Source organism: Triturus cristatus, chromosome 2_2 (assembly GCF_964204655.1).
Source record: "Triturus cristatus chromosome 2_2, aTriCri1.1, whole genome shotgun sequence".
In the NCBI taxonomy this organism is placed as follows: domain Eukaryota; kingdom Metazoa; phylum Chordata; class Amphibia; order Caudata; family Salamandridae; genus Triturus; species Triturus cristatus.
In genome coordinates this window covers 206,648,799-206,667,591 of record NC_140582.1, presented here as the reverse complement: position 1 = coordinate 206,667,591, position 18,793 = coordinate 206,648,799, and the positions used below count along the sequence as shown (strand labels likewise).

Here is an 18,793-nt window from a genome sequence, read left to right as displayed (position 1 = left end):
CCGATTTCCTTTGATGCTCCCTAAACATCTGCATAAACCTCCTCAATACCCAAGGGCCATTCTGGTTTACTTCGGAAATTTTCTTTTACGAGAAGCTATCTACGATTTGGCAAGACCTACAAAATAAAGAGAATACAAGGGCTTCTCATTCTTTACTAGACCAGACTATGCTCACGCGACTGTTGAGCGAAGATGGAGGCTGCGACAACTAATCACACCTTTTGAACAATCTGGGGCAACTGTTTTTCTGCAAAACCCGGCACGGCTGAAAATAATCTATAATGGCACAACGAGAAGCTTCATAAGTGAAATTCAAGCCGAGGTCTACTTAAAAGAAATATCTAATACAGAAAAAGGACACAATGACAAATAGCTTCAAACTTTTATCAACAAAGAAAACTACAATCAAAATCCTGGCAACCTGACTATAAGGCTTATACCAAGCTTACCGGGCGGGCACACAGAGGGTGTTGATGCGCACTGATCTGGCTGATACACTCACTTGGGTACATGTTGACCCAAGACGCCTCATTGGGTGGTAAGGGGGGGGAGAAGGGTGGGGACCATGGGAGACGAGGGGTCTTGGGGAGGGGGGGCCTACAGACCAAGGCCGAACCAAGAGTAGAATGTAATACTCCACAATCAGGGGAAAAAATAGAGACCAAGCTTAATGGTAAACAAGAGGGCATATCTACAGGAATACAGAAATGTATTTTTAATGAATAGGATAAGAATTATTTCATTGAATATATGCAGCCTAAACGATTTAAAAAAAAGACAAAGTTGCTATTGGCCTACAAACAATGGAACCAAATATCATATGTCTACAAGAAACCCACATTGAAGGGGGACAACAACATATCTTAAAAATGCTAGGGTATAAACTGATAATTGCCTGTACACAACCTACTAGAACTAAAGGGGTTGCAATTTTAGCTAAAGGGAGAGATCTTCAATTTACAAATTCAATCTCCGATAAATTCGGTAGATGGGCCATTGTGGAATGTTTATATAACAATGGGGAAAATAAGATGACTATCTGTACTGTATATGGCAATGTAGGTGATGACCCTGAAGCCTTGAATTACATTACTAATGAATTGGTACATTGGCCATTGCCCTTAATTATTTGTGGCGATTTTAACTTAAACCTTCCGGGGCAATGGTCAACAAATCCGACATTTATTTATCAAGGGAGAAAACCTAGGGTATTTAAGGCATTTGAGGAGTTGTGTTCACTGCATGGGCTGATTGATACTTGGGATATGAATCATCCAGGTGATCATGGATTTACCTTTTATTCCTTCCCCCACTCACGCCATGCATGACTTGACTATTTTCTCATCTCGAATTCCCTGCAGAATAGCTGTACAATCAATAAATTACCTAGGATACTCTCTGATCACAACCCGTTAGCACTTAATTTGATATGTAATAGAAGCACCCCCATACGGAGGAGCTGGACGTTTGAAAGGGCTTTTCTAAAGAACGAGGGCTATAATAACCATATGAGGGATTGGATCTTGGCTTTCCTAGAAGTAAATATCGGCAGTGCTCCGATAGAGATAGTGTGGGACGCATTGAAAGCTGGGATTAGAGGAGAAACTCTGCAGTTCTCTGTTAGGTCCAACCGAGAAGGAAAGGCTCACCTCGGTAGATTACAACAGAACCTGAGTATGACAGAGGCAGAATTAGTTAAAGCTGCACTAAATGGCCAGGTAACAGATGAATTAGAACGGGTAGCTGTGGCAAGAAATTGAATATTGGAAGTGTTTATTGAGAAAGCTATTAGTAAAGCTACGATCTATAAAAAAAAAACTTATGAACTTAGCGAACAAGTCGGACACCACCTAGCTGTTCGTACAAGAGAAGAACAGATATTCAATACAGTAAAGAGTATTAAAGACCTAGATAGAGGGATAAGAACGGAAGCCTCTGAGATCAGAAGGGCGTTTGAGAGATTCTATGAAGATCTATATAAAGAGCCTAAAAGAGAACTGGAGAACATGGATGAATATTTGGAGCAATCTGAAGGATTATGCCTTACAGAGGAGGAACAGGCTAATCTAAATAGTTCCCCAACGTGGGAAGAAATTCAGACGGCACTGAAATCATTAGCTAATGGAAAAGCCGCTGGGATAGATGGAATCCCTTCTGAATTTTATACAAAATTTGCAATACAACTCAGAATAATTATGTTGGAATTGTTTAGTTCCATTTTTAGCGGCGGTAACCCGCCTCCCTCATGGTCTACAGCGAAAATTATGGGTTTCCCCCAAAAAAATAAAGACCCCATGGAAATGGGTTCTTATAGACCGATTACACTAATAAACGGGGACTCGAAAATGTATTCAAAAGTATTGGCCGCCCGATTAGCCCCTATTATCCATAATATAGTGTCTCCTCGGCAACACGGGTTTATCCCAGGGAGATCAACATCGGATCATGTCCAACGGGTAATATCGCTTTTTGACTTTACAGGGAAAACAGGAGACCCTATGGCTTTAATACTATTGGATGCAGAAAAAGCATTTGATAGGGTCTCCTGGAGGTTCCTTTGGGAAATAATGGCTAGGTGTGGACTCACATCACAGTATATTAGAGCAATGCAAGGACTGTATGTAGACCCTGGAGCCAGTGTTATGATCAATGGGACACTCTCTGAGAGATTTAAGATTACTAGGGGAACGAGGCAGGGATGTCCTGCTCTCCCCTGCTATTTGCAATCTATATAGATGTGTTCATACGGAAATTAGAAAATCATCCATTAGTGACTCCGATAAAGGCATTTAATATTGATACAAAAATTCTAGCGTATGCCGACGATATAGCTATAGTCACCTGTAATCCCACCCAAGCAATGGCCGCGATAGAAGAGGAAGCGAATAGCTTTGGTAAGATTTCTGGATATAAGTTGAACTAAAACACAGATAGTCATTAATGACAAACTCAAGATGGATGACTATAGAGTAACGGAACATGCTATCTATCTAGGAGTTGATATAACCGCAAGCATGGATAATATAGTGTGCTTAAACTTAGACCCTTTAAGCATACCAAGAAAGAACTATCTCAACTTGATAATCTACATCTTACTATTGGCGGGAGATGCAACGTTATCAAAATGTTATTTCTACCTAGATTTTTATATCTCTTTCGTACAGTATGCCTGGAGTTCACTCCCCAACAGTTTAAAAACATAGAGAATATCTTTTCCAGATTTATTTGGGGTTACAAGAGACCACGCCGAGCTTTTAAATGGCTTATGCTGCCCAAAGAAAAAGGTGGACTCGGAATGCCAAATCTTAAGTTATACTACTGGGCAACGGTAATAAGATATAGTATTGTGCTTTTTTCAATAGAAGAGGGCCATAACTCCGATAGCACCACTCCACAAGAATTGATACTAGGGACAGGCTGTGAGGGTTGTCTTTGGTGACACATGAACGACAATTATTTCAAAAAAGTAAAACTCAAGACTATCTCCAATATATATAAAGTTTGGATTAATGTAAGAAAACTGCTAGGACTGGGCCGTTTTTCATGTTATACCCCAATTAAGCTTAATCCTGAGCTACCAGCACTATTCCACGACACTTGTATGTCGAGGTGGATCGAGAATGGCATCCACCAATTAGGTTGTTTTTATAACTCTAAAGGACTAAAAACTTTCTCTGACCTCCAGTCTGAATATTCCATCAACCATAGGGAGTTTTTTAAATACCTACAGATCAGGGATTTTTTGCAACAAAAAAACAGGGGGACGTGACAAATTTCAAAATAATATCGTACTAGATACCATATGTAGACCAAATACCCCTAAAATAGGGGTAATATATGAACTACTTAGGGATAAGTTCCCTGATGACTTGGGAAAACATCTAATGAAGTGGCAGACTTCTCTGGCAATTTAACCGAATATTCCTTTGCGAGCATATGAATTATCACAAGTGTGTTTAATGTCTATAAATCTCCAAGCACAATTTTATAAAACTTTTTTTTCCCTTTATTATACACCATATAAGATGGCTAAATGGACAGTAGGAAAGGGAACAACCTGTCCACGTTGCTCGACGGGAGCTGCCGACATGATTCATATGTTTGCCTCATGCGACAAACTGTCAGGTTTGATAAAAGAAATCTCTGATTTCCTCTCAAAAATTCTCCAAGGCAAAATATCTATCACTCGGGAGGAAATTGTGTTAGGAGTATCTAATAATCAAAGACCTAATCATATGCAGGGTCTTATTTTTGTAGCTATGGCTGTCCTGCGACTTTGTATAGCTTCAGCGTGGTTGGATGCTATTTCACCGGCTTTTGCACAATGGAGAAGTAGATTTCTAGCAATTTGCACCCTGGAAGTAGCCATATATAAAACTAAAGGGAGGAGAAAAAAGAAAATAGGGATGCAGATCTGGGGTCCGCTCTTGCATTGGCAATTAGAACACACCTAAAACGTTTAGTCTTTGTATGGTCTTATTTGGGAGAATACTCATTGTAATTATATAGAATGTGATTAATACTTGCTCTACTACCTTGTAGATTTACTGAATTGTTTTTTTTTTTTTCTCACTCTTGTGGATGGGTATGATGTGAAGTAACGTCTTGGTCCAAGGGGAGGGTGGGGGGTTTATGTAAATATTATATAAATTTGTGAAAATTGTTAATAAAAATCATTAAAAAAAAGAATGTGCTCTTCTAATTGCTTATATATTTTTAAATATTTGTATTGTTAATTTACAAGTTATTGGAAAGTTGTGTTAAAAAATCCATCACAATGATAGATGATTTTGTAAAGTGAACTGTCTTACTAACATTGCCGTCCGAGAAAGACATGTAAACACAATTCTTCAGGATAAAATAAGCAGCTATTTAAAAGCAGACATAAGCTGAAATTTGACCTCTCTTTGAACACACAGCAAATGTGACAAGATAAGGAAAAGATTTAAAGGGCCTGGCCAAGCATAGGATCGCAATGGAATGGAAATCCGCGAAGGGACCACAACTCTCAGCCTGGAATAGGGATGTGATCACAGGGGCAGAAGGCAGGGCCCTGTCATGGGAGGAGTCCAAAGGGGTGATAAAGCTCCCAATTGCCGAACAATGGAAGGAAGTAGCGGCTGAATGGGAGATACCGATGGGTTCTGGCAGTGAAGAGGGAGAATCAGATCATGAGTCAAGAACAGTCGATGAGGTTCTGGTCCCCCAGCTAGGGCCACCTGGGATATCGGGAGTTTGACCTTGGGAAGGGAGCGCATAGACTTAGGATCTCCACCCCCCCCCCCCCCCCGGGATGGCTGGCTGGGCACAGGTGTGATGTCAGTTGTAGGGGACCCCCCCCCCCCCCCCCCCGTGCCGGACCTGCTAAAGGCTTGTCAATGCCTTCAAACCCACTTGATGTCAATACTCCGACTTATTTACACCTGCACCAGTTACATGTTCTTTCTTTTCTTCTTTTTCTTGTTCCTTCTATTATTTCCCCCTTTTCTCTGGGATTAGTACAATGCTAATGGCATAATGTGACTTAAGCTTGTAAACACGCATGCATCCGATGGTTCGAATTTGGACAACTCTCCATACAATTATCACGCTACTCCTGTGCGGGTGGAGTTTACACCCACGAACATGGACCGGAATGGATGATGTAAAATGATTAGATTTCTTTCTCCTTTTTTTCTGTTTTCTCCTGAATGCATCTAAAATTTAGACTAATATAACCTACCAATACAAATATCCTTCCCAAAAATATATCTTTAAAAAAATATATATCTTTAAAAAAAATATAAGGAAAAGTTTTAAAGGTATCTTTATTGCTAATTTACTTTCTGACTCGACAAAACACCTGTTCTTTGCCAGGTCGAGCTTTCTCGCCAAAACGGGCCAGTAGGCTCTAAAAATAGCTGCCCCCTGACAAAATCTGACTTACCATAGCGAGTGGGTGAGCCGGTTTATCCGCTTGGCAGACATGTAGGTCATGTGTAAATAGTTAAATTGAGTTAGTTTGAGTCACATGTTCCTAGAAACCTTTTATGAGTGTTTAAAAGCTCTCCCCAATTCTTTGTTGCTAAGACCTCTGCCCAGTTTAGTCTCCCATTTAACTTTAATATGCGATAGATAAAGTTTAGTCCTCTCTAACAAAGTGATAAAATTACGTCACCAATTTTAGTGTTTACTCCTGTGAACAATTGCAGAACCTCCTGTGTTCAGGATCCGGTTTGCAGACATTACATTTATTTTTGACAATTTGTTTAATTTACGCTTTGGTTAGAGCCAGGAAGTGAGGTGGTAACCAACATTTGTCTAACAGACTAGTGAGTGGCAGCAATTCATAATTTTGTTTTTTGAATGCTTTTATTTGTATATTAAAGCATAAACCACTATAGAAGCAGCATAGTAAACACATAGTACGGCAACAGTACAGCAATTCCTGGAGCGATCCCTTAAATAGAGGTCTGTTCCGCCTCACCGCACCCCCCGGTTCCATATCACCCTCAACTGACATTAACAGGTTAAGCATATTGGGCCAAAATTCCAAATACTCCTGCAATTTCAGATCTGTTCTGAGCATTTCCATCCTGATCTCCTCCACTATATGCCACTCCTGCACTTCCCTTTCACAAATCACCAAGGAGTAGCCCCACACTCATCCAGTGAATAGTAGAACGTCGCCTTGTCAGCACCAACCTCAACATTTCAAATTAATAAGTGTTCTGCAGATCTCTTGGCTTAGGTATTAAATTGAGGGGGTTGTGGTGAAGCGAGAGTGCCACATGGATTACCAAAATAATTGCAGCTGTGTCCGGCTCTATCTTGTGTGTAGAAAGTCAGCCCTCAGCTTCTCACACTTAGATGTGGCTGATCTATCTGGATAAATTCTGTTCATTCTTGAAGGGGTCATGTAAATTTGTTAATTAAAATGGGTCCGCTGAAATCTGGTGTTACTGGAAATCGTCTTCACAAGACACCTGGTGAAGGCCCAGTCAGCGTCCTTCAAAGGCAAATCCAAGTCTGCGTCACACACTCGTCGGACCTCCATGTCTGGATCACATTGGTCGGAACTTAGTGCTCCATAAAAGTGTCATATGGCGTGTGTAGCATCTCCCAATTCCATAATTGCAATCATGACTGCGGAGACCTTTTGGGTGTGCCGGCAGTGCAGGCCGCAGCTTTTTAGCTTTCATAGACAATTTGGCATGTTGAAAACATTGTCCTGGCACAACATCAAATTGGTGTTTTGCGTCTTCGAAAATAATATAGCTATCTGATGGATACAAATCTCCTGGTATCAAACATCCCCCTTCCTCTCGTAACTGACCTATCTCCACCAGTCTTGCAGAAAGGTTGTAACCCCTAGATTACAAATGTTCCCGATAATGTGGTGCACCCGAGAATCCGGCAGGTCAACATCTCCCTGACAGCCGCCGTATGAGGAATGATCGATGGCCACTGCGCTGGCACCCCTCTGCCCTCATTACCACATTAGTGTCACAAGAAAGAGTTCCTCCTCCCATCATTCTTTTAAATACCGCTTCTCCCAGTTATCTTCTGCTTTGCACCACAGAGCCACATATCACATCGGGATGCCCTATAATGTGATTTCCGATCCAGGAGTACGAACCTGCCCTCCGACCTATAAAGTATGAGGAAAGGTAACCAAACCCTGCTTCTTTATCCGCAGAGACCACAAGGGACTCTCTCTTTGAGCGCAAATCGATGAGCGTCACATAACATGTTTTGCAGGTGATAAACACATCTGGGCAGGAGTAACATTTTCGTAAGTGTGACAGGACCCATAAACAGGGCCACTAGAATTATGCAGGAGGAGAGAGCCAAATTATGTGGCATGGTTGAGTAAATTATGCAATAAGAGGCAAATTATGTGACGTACCGCGACACCTTTTGTAGAAGTATTTTTTCATTTTCTTGTCATTTTTAAACTTGGTAACACTATTTAGGAATTGAACTGGTTGCACTTCATTAGTACCAGATTAACTCCCAAATAAAGCACTAAGCAACTGAAAAGTGACAAGTCCCGTTTTGCGAAGGGCCTTCCACTGCACGGCAACACGTGTTGCTGCATTTTTAGCAACTTTTGAATCATTTGAGCTAGAAACACATTTTTTGGGGTTGAAATCTGCAGATTATGTAGCAGGTGGTGAATTATGTGACAAATGCGGCAAATTTATAATTATGCAAAAATTGCTACAGCCGCACAAATGCATAAATCCAATGGCCCTGCATAATGATTTCCTTGCATCGTGTGCAAATCATTTGCATAGGTATTCAATTCACCATTTTGATATAAATCACAAACCATAGGCAGGCTAGCTTCTAACCAGTGGGCCAACATTTGAGGCTTAAATCAAACTCTTATCATTTAGGAACCCCATCTGGGATATGATGGGAGCATAGAGCGGTGTGGATACCATTTTGCACACCCAACGTGCCCAGCAAATGAGAGCTATCCGTGTCAAAATATTTATCATGTCTTTTCCTTTGTCGACCCAGAAATCTTGCTACCTACTTGCCACCAGCATAACCGGTCCCATCTCACCTAGATTTTGGCTAAGTTCACTGTCCAACCACCTAGCCATCCAATGAATCTGGGCTGCCAAATAATACAGTTCAAAATCTGGAACCCATGTCCATCTCTAGCAACATCAGTTTTTGGCTTTTTAAAGCCACTTATTTGTTGTTCTTCAGTCCAAATGAGGTCTCTCAGCCTATCCTCTCCAAAGCAGGACACTGGTATCCATATGGGTACATTACTAAAATAATAAAGCTGCCTATGGCCGATAGTTGTAAAGATTGCCAGAAATTAATGCTACCTCTTAAACTCCTTATTGGGCTGCCAGATGCCTGCCATCAACTTCTCTGGATTATGATCTATTCCCACGGACAAGCATTGTAATATGTGTGGTTCCCACCCAATGCCTCAGTGGTCTAACATCCTAGGCCCCACCTACCTGTTTGGGTGTATGGGGTAGGATCATGTTTTCGGCCAGTTTGGGCAGAAGCCAGACAGTTTACCAAATTCTTCTAGATAATCCACTGTAAACTGAAAACCCTCTTTCCCATTTCTCAGAAATGCTAACAAGTTATCTGTATAGAGTGAAAAACGTGGTCCATCTGGAAGGAATATTTCTGTCTCTTTTTTTTTCTCTCTCCATAACACCTATACATACAAATCTCTTCTCCTGAGGAAATTCTCTCCCTGAATGAGGCCTTGAAATTGACTGTCCAATGGCTCAAACTTAACGCAAAAAAACGAAATTTCTCCTAATCTCCCCACCCAATACCAACCCTGACATTCGGGAATGGATCACGGCGATCACAGCTTTAAACTGCCCACCAACCATAGTGGACTCTACCGAATCCCTTGGAATAACCCTTGACTGCAGTTTGAACATGCGTGACCACATCAACTCGATGGCCAAATCAGCCAGATTTCACCTGAGCTACCTAAGGAAACTGAAACCTTTCCTCGACACTGCTGACCTAAAAATGGCAGTCCAGGCACTTGTCATCTCTAGACTGGAATATGGCTGCTCTACCCTCTCAGGTTTTCCCAATACCTCCCTGGCCCCTCTGAAAGCCTGCCTCAATGCGGCCGCCAGACTTCTAACAGGCTCAAGGAAAATCAACCACATTTCTCCACACCTGAAAGCTCTGAACTGGCTTCCTCTTGAGGCCAGAATCCAACTTAAATTGGCATGTATCACGCACAAGGCCCTTTACTCAAACTCTCTGGCATTTCTTGCTCAGAAACTCGTGATATCCAGAGGAGCCAGAAACACCCGTTCCGCCAAAGACCTGTTGCTCCAACCAGCACGCTTCCAAAAAAAACCACCTTAAAATCTGGCCTTCTCTGGGGCTGCACCAAGAATATGGAACTCCCTTCCGCCGGCCATTAGATGAACTCTATCTCTGACACGCTTTAAAAAGGATACCAAAACCTTCCTAATGGGCAAATTCCTCTCCTGAATATTGACTTGAAATCACCTCAGCAACCATGTCCCGCTGCCATTTACTTCCGACTACTACCTCTCATCTGGTCTATCCTGTTGCCATCTATCCGGCACCTCCGGACACCCTGGGTTCTGGGACCTTCTGTTTTCTCGTAAAATGTATTTTCCTGTGCTTATCCCAAATGTACCCCCCCCCCTTAATTCTCTTGTATACAATTTGTGAATTATGTAAAGCGCTCTGATACCCCTCAGGCCAAGTTTTCTTGCGTTTACCCCAAATGTATCCACCACCCCCTCGAAGTCTCTTGTATACATCTTGCGAATCCTGTAAAGCGCTCTGATACCCTAACGGGTCAAGTTCGTGCTTTATAAAACACAAATAAATAAAACCTCACTAAAGAGCTTTGTGGACAAAGCAAAAAAGCAGAGGCGAGAGTGGGCAACTTGTCTCGTCCCTTGACAGATTGGATAGGAGGAAGGAATCACCCCACCAGTTTTTTAACTTTGGTTGTGGGATTGCAGTACAAAAGCCTAATCCATTTGATTGTTTTACCCAGGTATCTAAGTACCCCACATAAGAATTTGAAACTGAGAGCATAACATTCCTTCTCTACATCAGCAGCCAGGACTATGCACTCCATCTTCCGGTGTTTCATCCATTATTCTTATGAGACGTCTATTGTTGATGGCTGTATTTCTCGTTGGTATAAAACTATTCTAGTCTGTGTATCGGTGATGTATGTGGGTGGAATCTCTAAACCTATACTTTGCTTAGAATTTTATAGTTGAGATTCAACATTGATAGCAGTCTATCATAGGACCTATGACCTTAGTCTCCACATGATTTGGTGATAACGATTAACAACGCTTCACTTATAGTGTCAGTGGGTCTACCCATATCCAAGGCCATTACGTACAACGTAAATAGTTTGGGTGTCTGTATTGAAGGCGTATAAAAATCAATAACTCCCAGGCCTGCTGAATTTCACTTTCAGTAATGGGGTCTCCCAGCTGCTCGGTGGCCTTCTGAGATCATCTGAAGAGGTAGCAGGTCTAAATATGTATTGGGTTATCAGTATGAAGATTTGTTTATAAATATACAAAAAATTTCCATTTAACATATGGTTAAGGAATTCTTTCAAAATGATATCTATTCTCCACTTACTGTATAACTTATGCGAAACACGTATTTATTTGCCCCTCTACTTTGAGCCTATAATCATTCTTGCATATAATTTGATGCCATTTTTGTGCGTTGCTCTTCTAAAGATATAAAGCATAAACATATATGCATGTATAGGGTGAGTTTTTTTAAGCCCTAGGTCTATTTGAAGGTTATTCACACTGTCTGCCTGTGCCAGCATATAATGTGGGTAAGCCCACTTCACCCATTGGATTTATAGCCTTCTGAGTGGCAGAACGTGGCTGAGATGTGCACATCTGCCCAAAACTGAGTGTGCATTGCGCCAGTTACTCACTTTATGCAGTTTCTCCTTTTTATATCGGTTCTCCCTTTTTAATATTTCCTTTCTTGTCTTTGTTTCTATTGTGCTGCTGTTCATATCACCTGCGGTTCTCTGCTTCCTACATGGCCCCTGCTTCTAAACTCAGGGCTTTCTTGAAGGGTGTTTTATAGTGTATCATTGTTTTACTGTGCCAAGATGAGTCACTTTTGGATTCAACATGTTAGCCGTCTTGATCAGGAATTAATCTCAATGAAATTGTTAAGCTTTTAATTTTTTTCTTACTCTTAGTTGCAAACACATCCCAGACACATTTATTGAGTAGCATTTTTCTTTTTTGTATTTTTTTATTTTATTTTATCTTGCATATGATTGTTGAGTTTCTGTTGAGTATTGTATTATGAATAAATGTAAGATGAGTCTGTAACTGCAGAGGAACTTTCAGTTATAAACCACATCTGTTGTCATTGCCAGTCCTTGTTAAGTCATTCTCTTATCTGCCAGTTCCTTCATTTAGTGTTGTATTTCAACCTTTTAAAATGTTGGACACTAGATGAACTTACCAGGCTTCTAATATTCAAATGAGAACACGGAGTAAGAAAATGAAAATGGGCACAGCAGCACAACATGCATTTGAGCCAGAAGACTACACAGCCTAGAATAATAAAGTTCAAGATTTCAACAATTATAAACCATTCTGGGCTTTTTTTAATTTGTTTATTGGTATTTCAAGAAAATGCGATATACATTTTATATAACCGCTAACAAACCTGGTGTACCAGTACGAGTGATATTATAATTCAAAAACACACATTTATCGTCCATTATCATTTGCCCAGCACAACAATGCGGATCCATATCCCCAGAAATAGTATACATGAAACAATAAACATACAGAGGTGATGGCATCTGAATATAATAGCAGTGTCCAGAGTGCACTTTGCGATTTCCATCCTATACGCATAGCATCTCCCTGTGCCATACTAATTATACACCCCAGTTTGAACATTGGTGAGGCCAGCATCCTCATTTTACCTTTTTGTTTCACTTTAAGAAAATATTAGTGCACGTCTGTCCAAATATTTAGAGACCTCTCTCATGACCTCTTTCTTCCAGTTTTTGAAACATTTTGCAGTTAATCCCATGTTTCCCAATTGTCTCACTTGTTCTTTTTAGGTCGAGGATTACCGGTCTGCCGAAGGCAGAACCGGAAGTCGGAGATTTTATGTTTCCTAGAGTGGCTCCTTAGCCCGCCTCTCTTTTTGGCTCTCCTCCATTGGCTGGCTTCCTAAACGGAGGCCAGCCATTGGAGGAGAGAGCCGTCCCTCCAAATAGGCTCCGTCTTTTCCAGATTCGGGGGCGTGTTCCTTGCTGTTCTTTCCACTTTTTAGCCACGCCCTTTTAGAACAGCAGGAACACGCCCTCGAAGCCGAAAAAGTTTTGGAGCTTCCATCCGTCCTTTTCGGATTCGGGGGCGTGTTTTTGTTTTTCTCTCCTCCAGCCAATGGCAAGGGGAGAGAAAAAGAAACACGCCCCCGAATCCGAAAACGCTACTGCGTTTCACCGAGGCATTTCTGCTTCGCCTCGGAGAAAGGCAGTTGGTTTAATGGCGTCCTCTCCCCCTGCTCTCGGTTCCCGTGTGGTGAATTACTTGGCTGGCTGTTGTTCCGTCGTCCTGAATGCACTGTCTGTACTTGTTGTAATTGTATCGCATCCTCGGCTGCTAGTAGGGGTTGACAATTGCGCAACAAAGTGGCTTCTGGTGGCAGGACAGGGCACTGAGATCCGGCCTGATTAGACAATCGTTAAAACCGATTTGGCGCTCAAAAGGTAATCTGATGTCAAGGCTCCGTGATCTGCATCCGGATTTGTTGTGTCCGTCGAGAGTTCTGCAGGCTGTGACGGCTGCATGTGTAATGGAGTCTGATGTGTTGAAAGTAAACTGCAGGATTCTTTACCCTACTGAAGCTCAGTACGTCAGTGTGCGCTGGGATTTTGGGAACCGGTTAGTCGGCGGTGCGCGTTTTCCCGCAGCTTGATGTAAAAGTGCAGCCTGTAAACCCCCCCCCCCCCCCCCCCCGCCTTCGTCCGAACCATGAGCGTTCGGAAGCTGACCATTGCTCCATTTGTCAGTGCGTCCCGATCCAGTGTACCTCAGTGTAAACCTGACCTGTCTTTTGCTTGGAGCCTTCCAACGCTTGCACAGTAATCCAAGCATTAAAAGCATACGCTGTCACTGTTTTTTGTGCCAGGTGGCGGGATGGCTTTTGTATTTCGAGTTTCTTCTCCACCCGCCCCCCCCCTGATGTTCGCATAGCTGCTGGTGCGCTCTTTCCTCAACCCACCCTTGGGAATGTTGGCCTCCATGTTGAGCACTGTTCCATGGGGTTCAGCTCACTGAGATGCCTCTGCACCAGTGTGCTTGTTTCTAGCGCTCATTCCACTGCACGGACCATTCCCTTGCTTCACCTGACACTTGTACCCTTATTACAATTTAGTGGGAAACAGTATCTTTATTTCTCATAGAAGCCAGACTTGTTCCACGAATTAAAGAGTCACTTTAGCTTATTTTTAAAATCACCTTTTTAAAAAAAATGCAATCAGTGGCCACGTTTTCGAGTCTGGGCAACATAACTGTTGTCTTATTTGTGCTGGGTCCTGGCAGCCACGGGTGTTCCTCGTTCTGGAGGATTCTTTTACTTGCCCCACGCATGCCATCTCTGGTTAAAGTTGTGGCGCAGTAGAGCTGTGTTACCTAGGCCAGTGTTCTAGTTTTGTGCTGGGCCTTGGCCCAAGGTTCTACGCTGAACTGGTACAGTGTGACTGTATTGTGGCATCTGTGGACCGTGAAGGGCTGAGGATTGGGGCCTCTCTATTGGAGCTAGGCTTTCAGAATAAACTAAAGGGCATGTTTACGTCCCTACTAGTGACGTTCTGGTAGTGTTCACTCCTTCGCCTTATTTACACAGTAGCGTTAAGCCACTTTAAGTGGCTTAACCCCGCCATGCAAATAATGCCCCTGTTCACGCAGCACTTGGCGTGAAAGGGACAGGCAACGGACAGGCAACGGGTGTTGCAGTGGGCTTTCGGCCACAACACCCATTGGTTTTTGATGCTGACCCATATCTACAAGCTATGGGGCTGCGCCAAAAATGAGGCCAGGAAATACCTGGTCTTAAACAGGTGCTACACAGAGATGTTTTATTTCTCATCTTGTATTACTCTTTCCACGTGTGCTGCATTCTGCAGCTCACATGGATAGAGCAAATCGCCTGTTAACATTATGTGCAGGAAGATATCCATTCCCTCACATAAACAATTGCTCCTGCAGCACAGGCACCCAAGCAAAATGGCAGCAGAGTGCCTGCGCTGGCGCTAGGCTGCTCCAGCGCTAAGGGAAATGCTGGGGTGCACCATATTTTTGTAAATACGGCGCATCCCTGCGTTTTGAAACTGATGAAGTGCGGTGTTACAATTTTTGGCATAACACCGCGCTTGGCCAGTTTCTTGTACATACGCCCCTAGGTTTGGTTTTAGCCCCTATGTCCTGGAGTTTATTGGACAACACTTCAAGCACCTGTTTCTGAAAGCAGTATTCAGTTAGTACTCCAAGAGTGAGTTCAGGTTCCCGAAGTGACAAACCAGTTTTCAATTTTTTACTCTTTAGGTCATGCAGTATTGAATGTTCTTTGAAATGTAGTGCGTTTGGTCTTTTTACATCTCTCCTGAGACCGCGCATGTACTTTAACTTGCAGGCCTTTTTTTTGTTTTGTTTTTTTAAACTTACAGCTGATTTGGAGAGGGCTCATTGCTTACCACTGGTTGACTTCTTCGTTTCTCATTTCTTTGTTTCTTTGGTCTGCACTTGCTGGCTTCACTACCTCTTTGTGTGTTTGTCCCTCAACTGGAGCATTGTCCAACCTTTCATTGTAATTTTATTATTTTAGTTTTTTTGTTGAAGGGCTCCATAAGAGTGCCTAAGCTTGCAGGCAGTCTCCCTCATGTGCTGCTACATCATTTCGTTCTGTTGCATTCCCCCCTCCCACCCTCCTGTCCCTTTGTTTTGTCACTTGTTCTCTTTCCTTACCCACTCCCTTATTTTGTTGCTTGCCCCCTCCTGCTCCTTCCTACTTTGTTGCATGCCTACCTCCACCCTCCTGCATTGTCCGCCCCCTCCTGGCAGGGGAACAAAAAAAGCATTGACAAAGCCAGTAGTTCTCACCAACACAAACTGTTGGTTTTGTCCATGTAAATAGACAAGTTGCACAAAAGTGTGGCTGCAATGCAACATGGCTAACAAGTAAAACATTTTTTTGTTAAAAAGCGCTATGATCTGGCCAGAGATGGCTCACTCTCTCTCTGCTAATGCAATAGGTATCACATATGCAAAAAAAAGCTAATGCCAATAGAAATGACAATGCCATTTATTTAGGGATACAAAAATAATAAAAAAAATAATGAGCAATACCAATAGCTCTACCTATAATATTGCCGAGACCATTGCATTGTAAATGCTTGTTTTTTTTTTATGGTCTTTCACTTCAGTGTTCCATGATTTACTCAGATCTGTGCTTGCACAGAAAAAACTTTTGCCTGTCTGATTTTATGTGGCTAGAACAGCCAGTCACTGACACACTAATTAGTGTACATTCATTACATGTTTTTTTTTTTAGTGCATCACTCTCAAATTCCTTTATGAATGCACTACACGATGTGGTAGAAGACAATTTGTGTGTGAAGAGTAGACTGGCATGAAGCACACCTCTTTTATAGTGGAATGTGCATGCTCTCGGAAGAACACAGCCAGCCATTGTAATTCTTGTATGTGGATGTCTCTTCCAGTGGTCAACGAGAATGTCAGCCTGGTGATCTCACGCCAATTGCTGACAGACTTCTGTTCGCACCTTCCTACTCTGCCCGACGGCACAGCCAAAGACATCTATCATTTCACCTTGGAAAAGATCCAGCCTCGTGTTATCTCTTTTGAGGAGCAGGTCAGACCAGAGCAAATGTATACAGTGCATGGAGATATTACTTTAAAACAGACTGTCTTTACCTTATTTTTCTTAATATCATTTTAAATTGGTGTGTTCCAATATCTGTTTTCAAGAAAAGTAGCTAATGCTAAAATAGTTGATTAGTGTTTTGTATGACGATGTAGTTATTCATATCTGCAGAGACTACAATTCTGTTTGGATTGTGTCCTCCTCTGTCATTTTGTGATAGTGGTGGAGAGGCTTGGTTGTTGCGCAAAGCCTTTTCCCTTTTATAAGGTTAATTTCTGCATGACCAGTATGACACATCAGAGGGAAGCTGTATGCATTTGTACACTGATTTCCTGTTTCTCTCTTCTTAGTTTCTGTCCTCATTCTTGTTGCATATCGAATGCACAAAGTGCGATGGCAGATGCTGAGGCCTGCAGGTACCTTCCGTGGTCATTTCCTTCTTCACCCTGGGAAAAGTGCCCATAAGGAATACCAAAACCTGGATGTCGATGTTGTACTTGAAAAGAAGTGCTATGTTTTTTCAAAATCTTTATTTTTGGGTTTTAGCAACAGAGAAACTAGTAAGACACTGTAAGGAAATGCCTCTTTTTGTACGGTCAACCCCAGGTGTTTGGACTGATGCTCCTGGTTTTACGAATCTAAGTGTGCACTGAGGCTTGCTTACCAGACCTCTGTCTCAGTACCCTGACCCTAAAACGTATTTTGAATAGTCTTCTACCCAGTTGGCATTATCCCAGGTCTATGGTACCCAGGGTACTCTGGGCATGTATGTTGAACATTCACCCCAGAAATTGCAGCACTGCTTATGCCACTCTGGGTGTGACCTAGGTAAAACAAGCCTCCCAGTGTGCCATGGTACACTGGAAGACCAGTTGTAAACTGCTAGCCCGTCCTTGCCATTTAAAAGGCCTACTGAGCCCTAAGGCAGGGTGCAGCATGTTTCACAGGCAGAACATGTAATTTACATGTAAAATCGCGAAGCTGTCGTTTTTACTTTTGAAAGACTTTGTCGCCCAATTGGCGAGTAAAGAGTTACAGGCTGACACATCTGCTGTGCTAACTCTGAAACAGTGTGACCAAAGTTGATACACCAAGGTATCAAACCACTCGTTACATTAAGCCTGATACTCAAGTCAAAATCAATATAACTTGTTGTGATGTCAAGGCTCTCAAAATCCGCTCGCATTGTCGAGCAAGGTTTATTTAGGATGAGCTAATATTGGGGACTACTTGCCCTTTCTGACAATCTGAAAATCCTCCATCTTGAGTCACAGAACAAAAGGTAAATGTAGGAAGATAAACTGACTTTTTGACTCTGCCAGCAGTGCAAATGTGACAAGATAACAAGTCCTCTTTGCTCACAAAGTGAAAGAGCAATAAAAATGCCTTTAACTCTTATCCTGTCACATTTGCTGACTTTACGAGACAGAGGTTAAAGCCAACATGTCTTCCTACATTTATTTCTCTTTCTGTGACTGAAGTTAAAGTTTGTAAAATGAACTGTGTGACAATTGAACTGTGCAAAGGATGTTAAATGAAGTCTGTGAGATGTCAGGCTTTTTTACTAACACAGCACTGAAATAGCTAAGTGAACTGTTCAAACATTTCAAATATATTTCACTAGTTATGAAGACCAATTTTTGTAAATCTGTGATGAAACAATATTTTAAAGGATCAAAACAAATTCGAACACTTGGTGATGTGCAAATTTTTAATATTTTCCTGAAGCCCAATTTCCAAACATTGCTTGTTTATGCGCTATTTATTATCAGTAAAACTACATGTTAGTGGGAAGGTTTTGTGGCCATTTCAATGAAAAATATGCTATCTGTAAATGACTGAGTTTTATCAACAGCAGAAATAGTTTACTTGCATATTTGAAGGTGCTCTCTTGTGTGATAAAGAAAAAGTCAGCTCCATAAGACAAAATCACGGGTCAAGTGCATTACAGTTAGATCTTGTAGATTATTAAAGTTACTAAACCGCAGGTCTAGTAACGTTTTTATGATTTTTCGAGCCCTGGGTGTGCAACTTTTGTAAAGTTGACACTTTGTTTCCTTTAGCTGCTGTGCCCTTAATGGTTGCACTAGGGCTCTGTCCACGAGACCGCGTTCTACACCCCATACCGAGAAGTTTTAATGACTGTCAGGAAAGGAAACAATGGGTGCTTGCATGGGAGAGATGTGTTACTCTTTTTTGCAGGGAGCCTTACGGGTGTTAGCCCAGAAGACGAGCTTCAAAGGAAAAAGCCGCTTTTGAAGGCAAATGGCCAACACTTGGGAGAGGGGCTGCTTCATTTTTTAGTCAGGAAGACTGGCACTAGGGACAGGTAAGGGGAAGCCAGTTGCTAAACTGG

General features: G+C 42.1%; 1 protein-coding gene across 3 annotated transcripts in view; it reads left to right on the top strand.

Moving 5' to 3' along the window:
* The window catches only part of COPS4 (COP9 signalosome subunit 4), a 187,321-nt gene that overhangs the window by 19,052 nt on the left and 149,476 nt on the right, over positions 1 to 18,793 (top strand). For all 3 annotated transcript variants that reach the window (XM_085641192.1, XM_085641191.1, XM_085641193.1), the window contains exon 3: positions 16,274 to 16,425. In XM_085641192.1, coding sequence (XP_085497318.1) covers positions 16,274 to 16,425 — 152 coding nt within the window. The remainder of the gene's footprint in view (positions 1 to 16,273; positions 16,426 to 18,793) is intronic.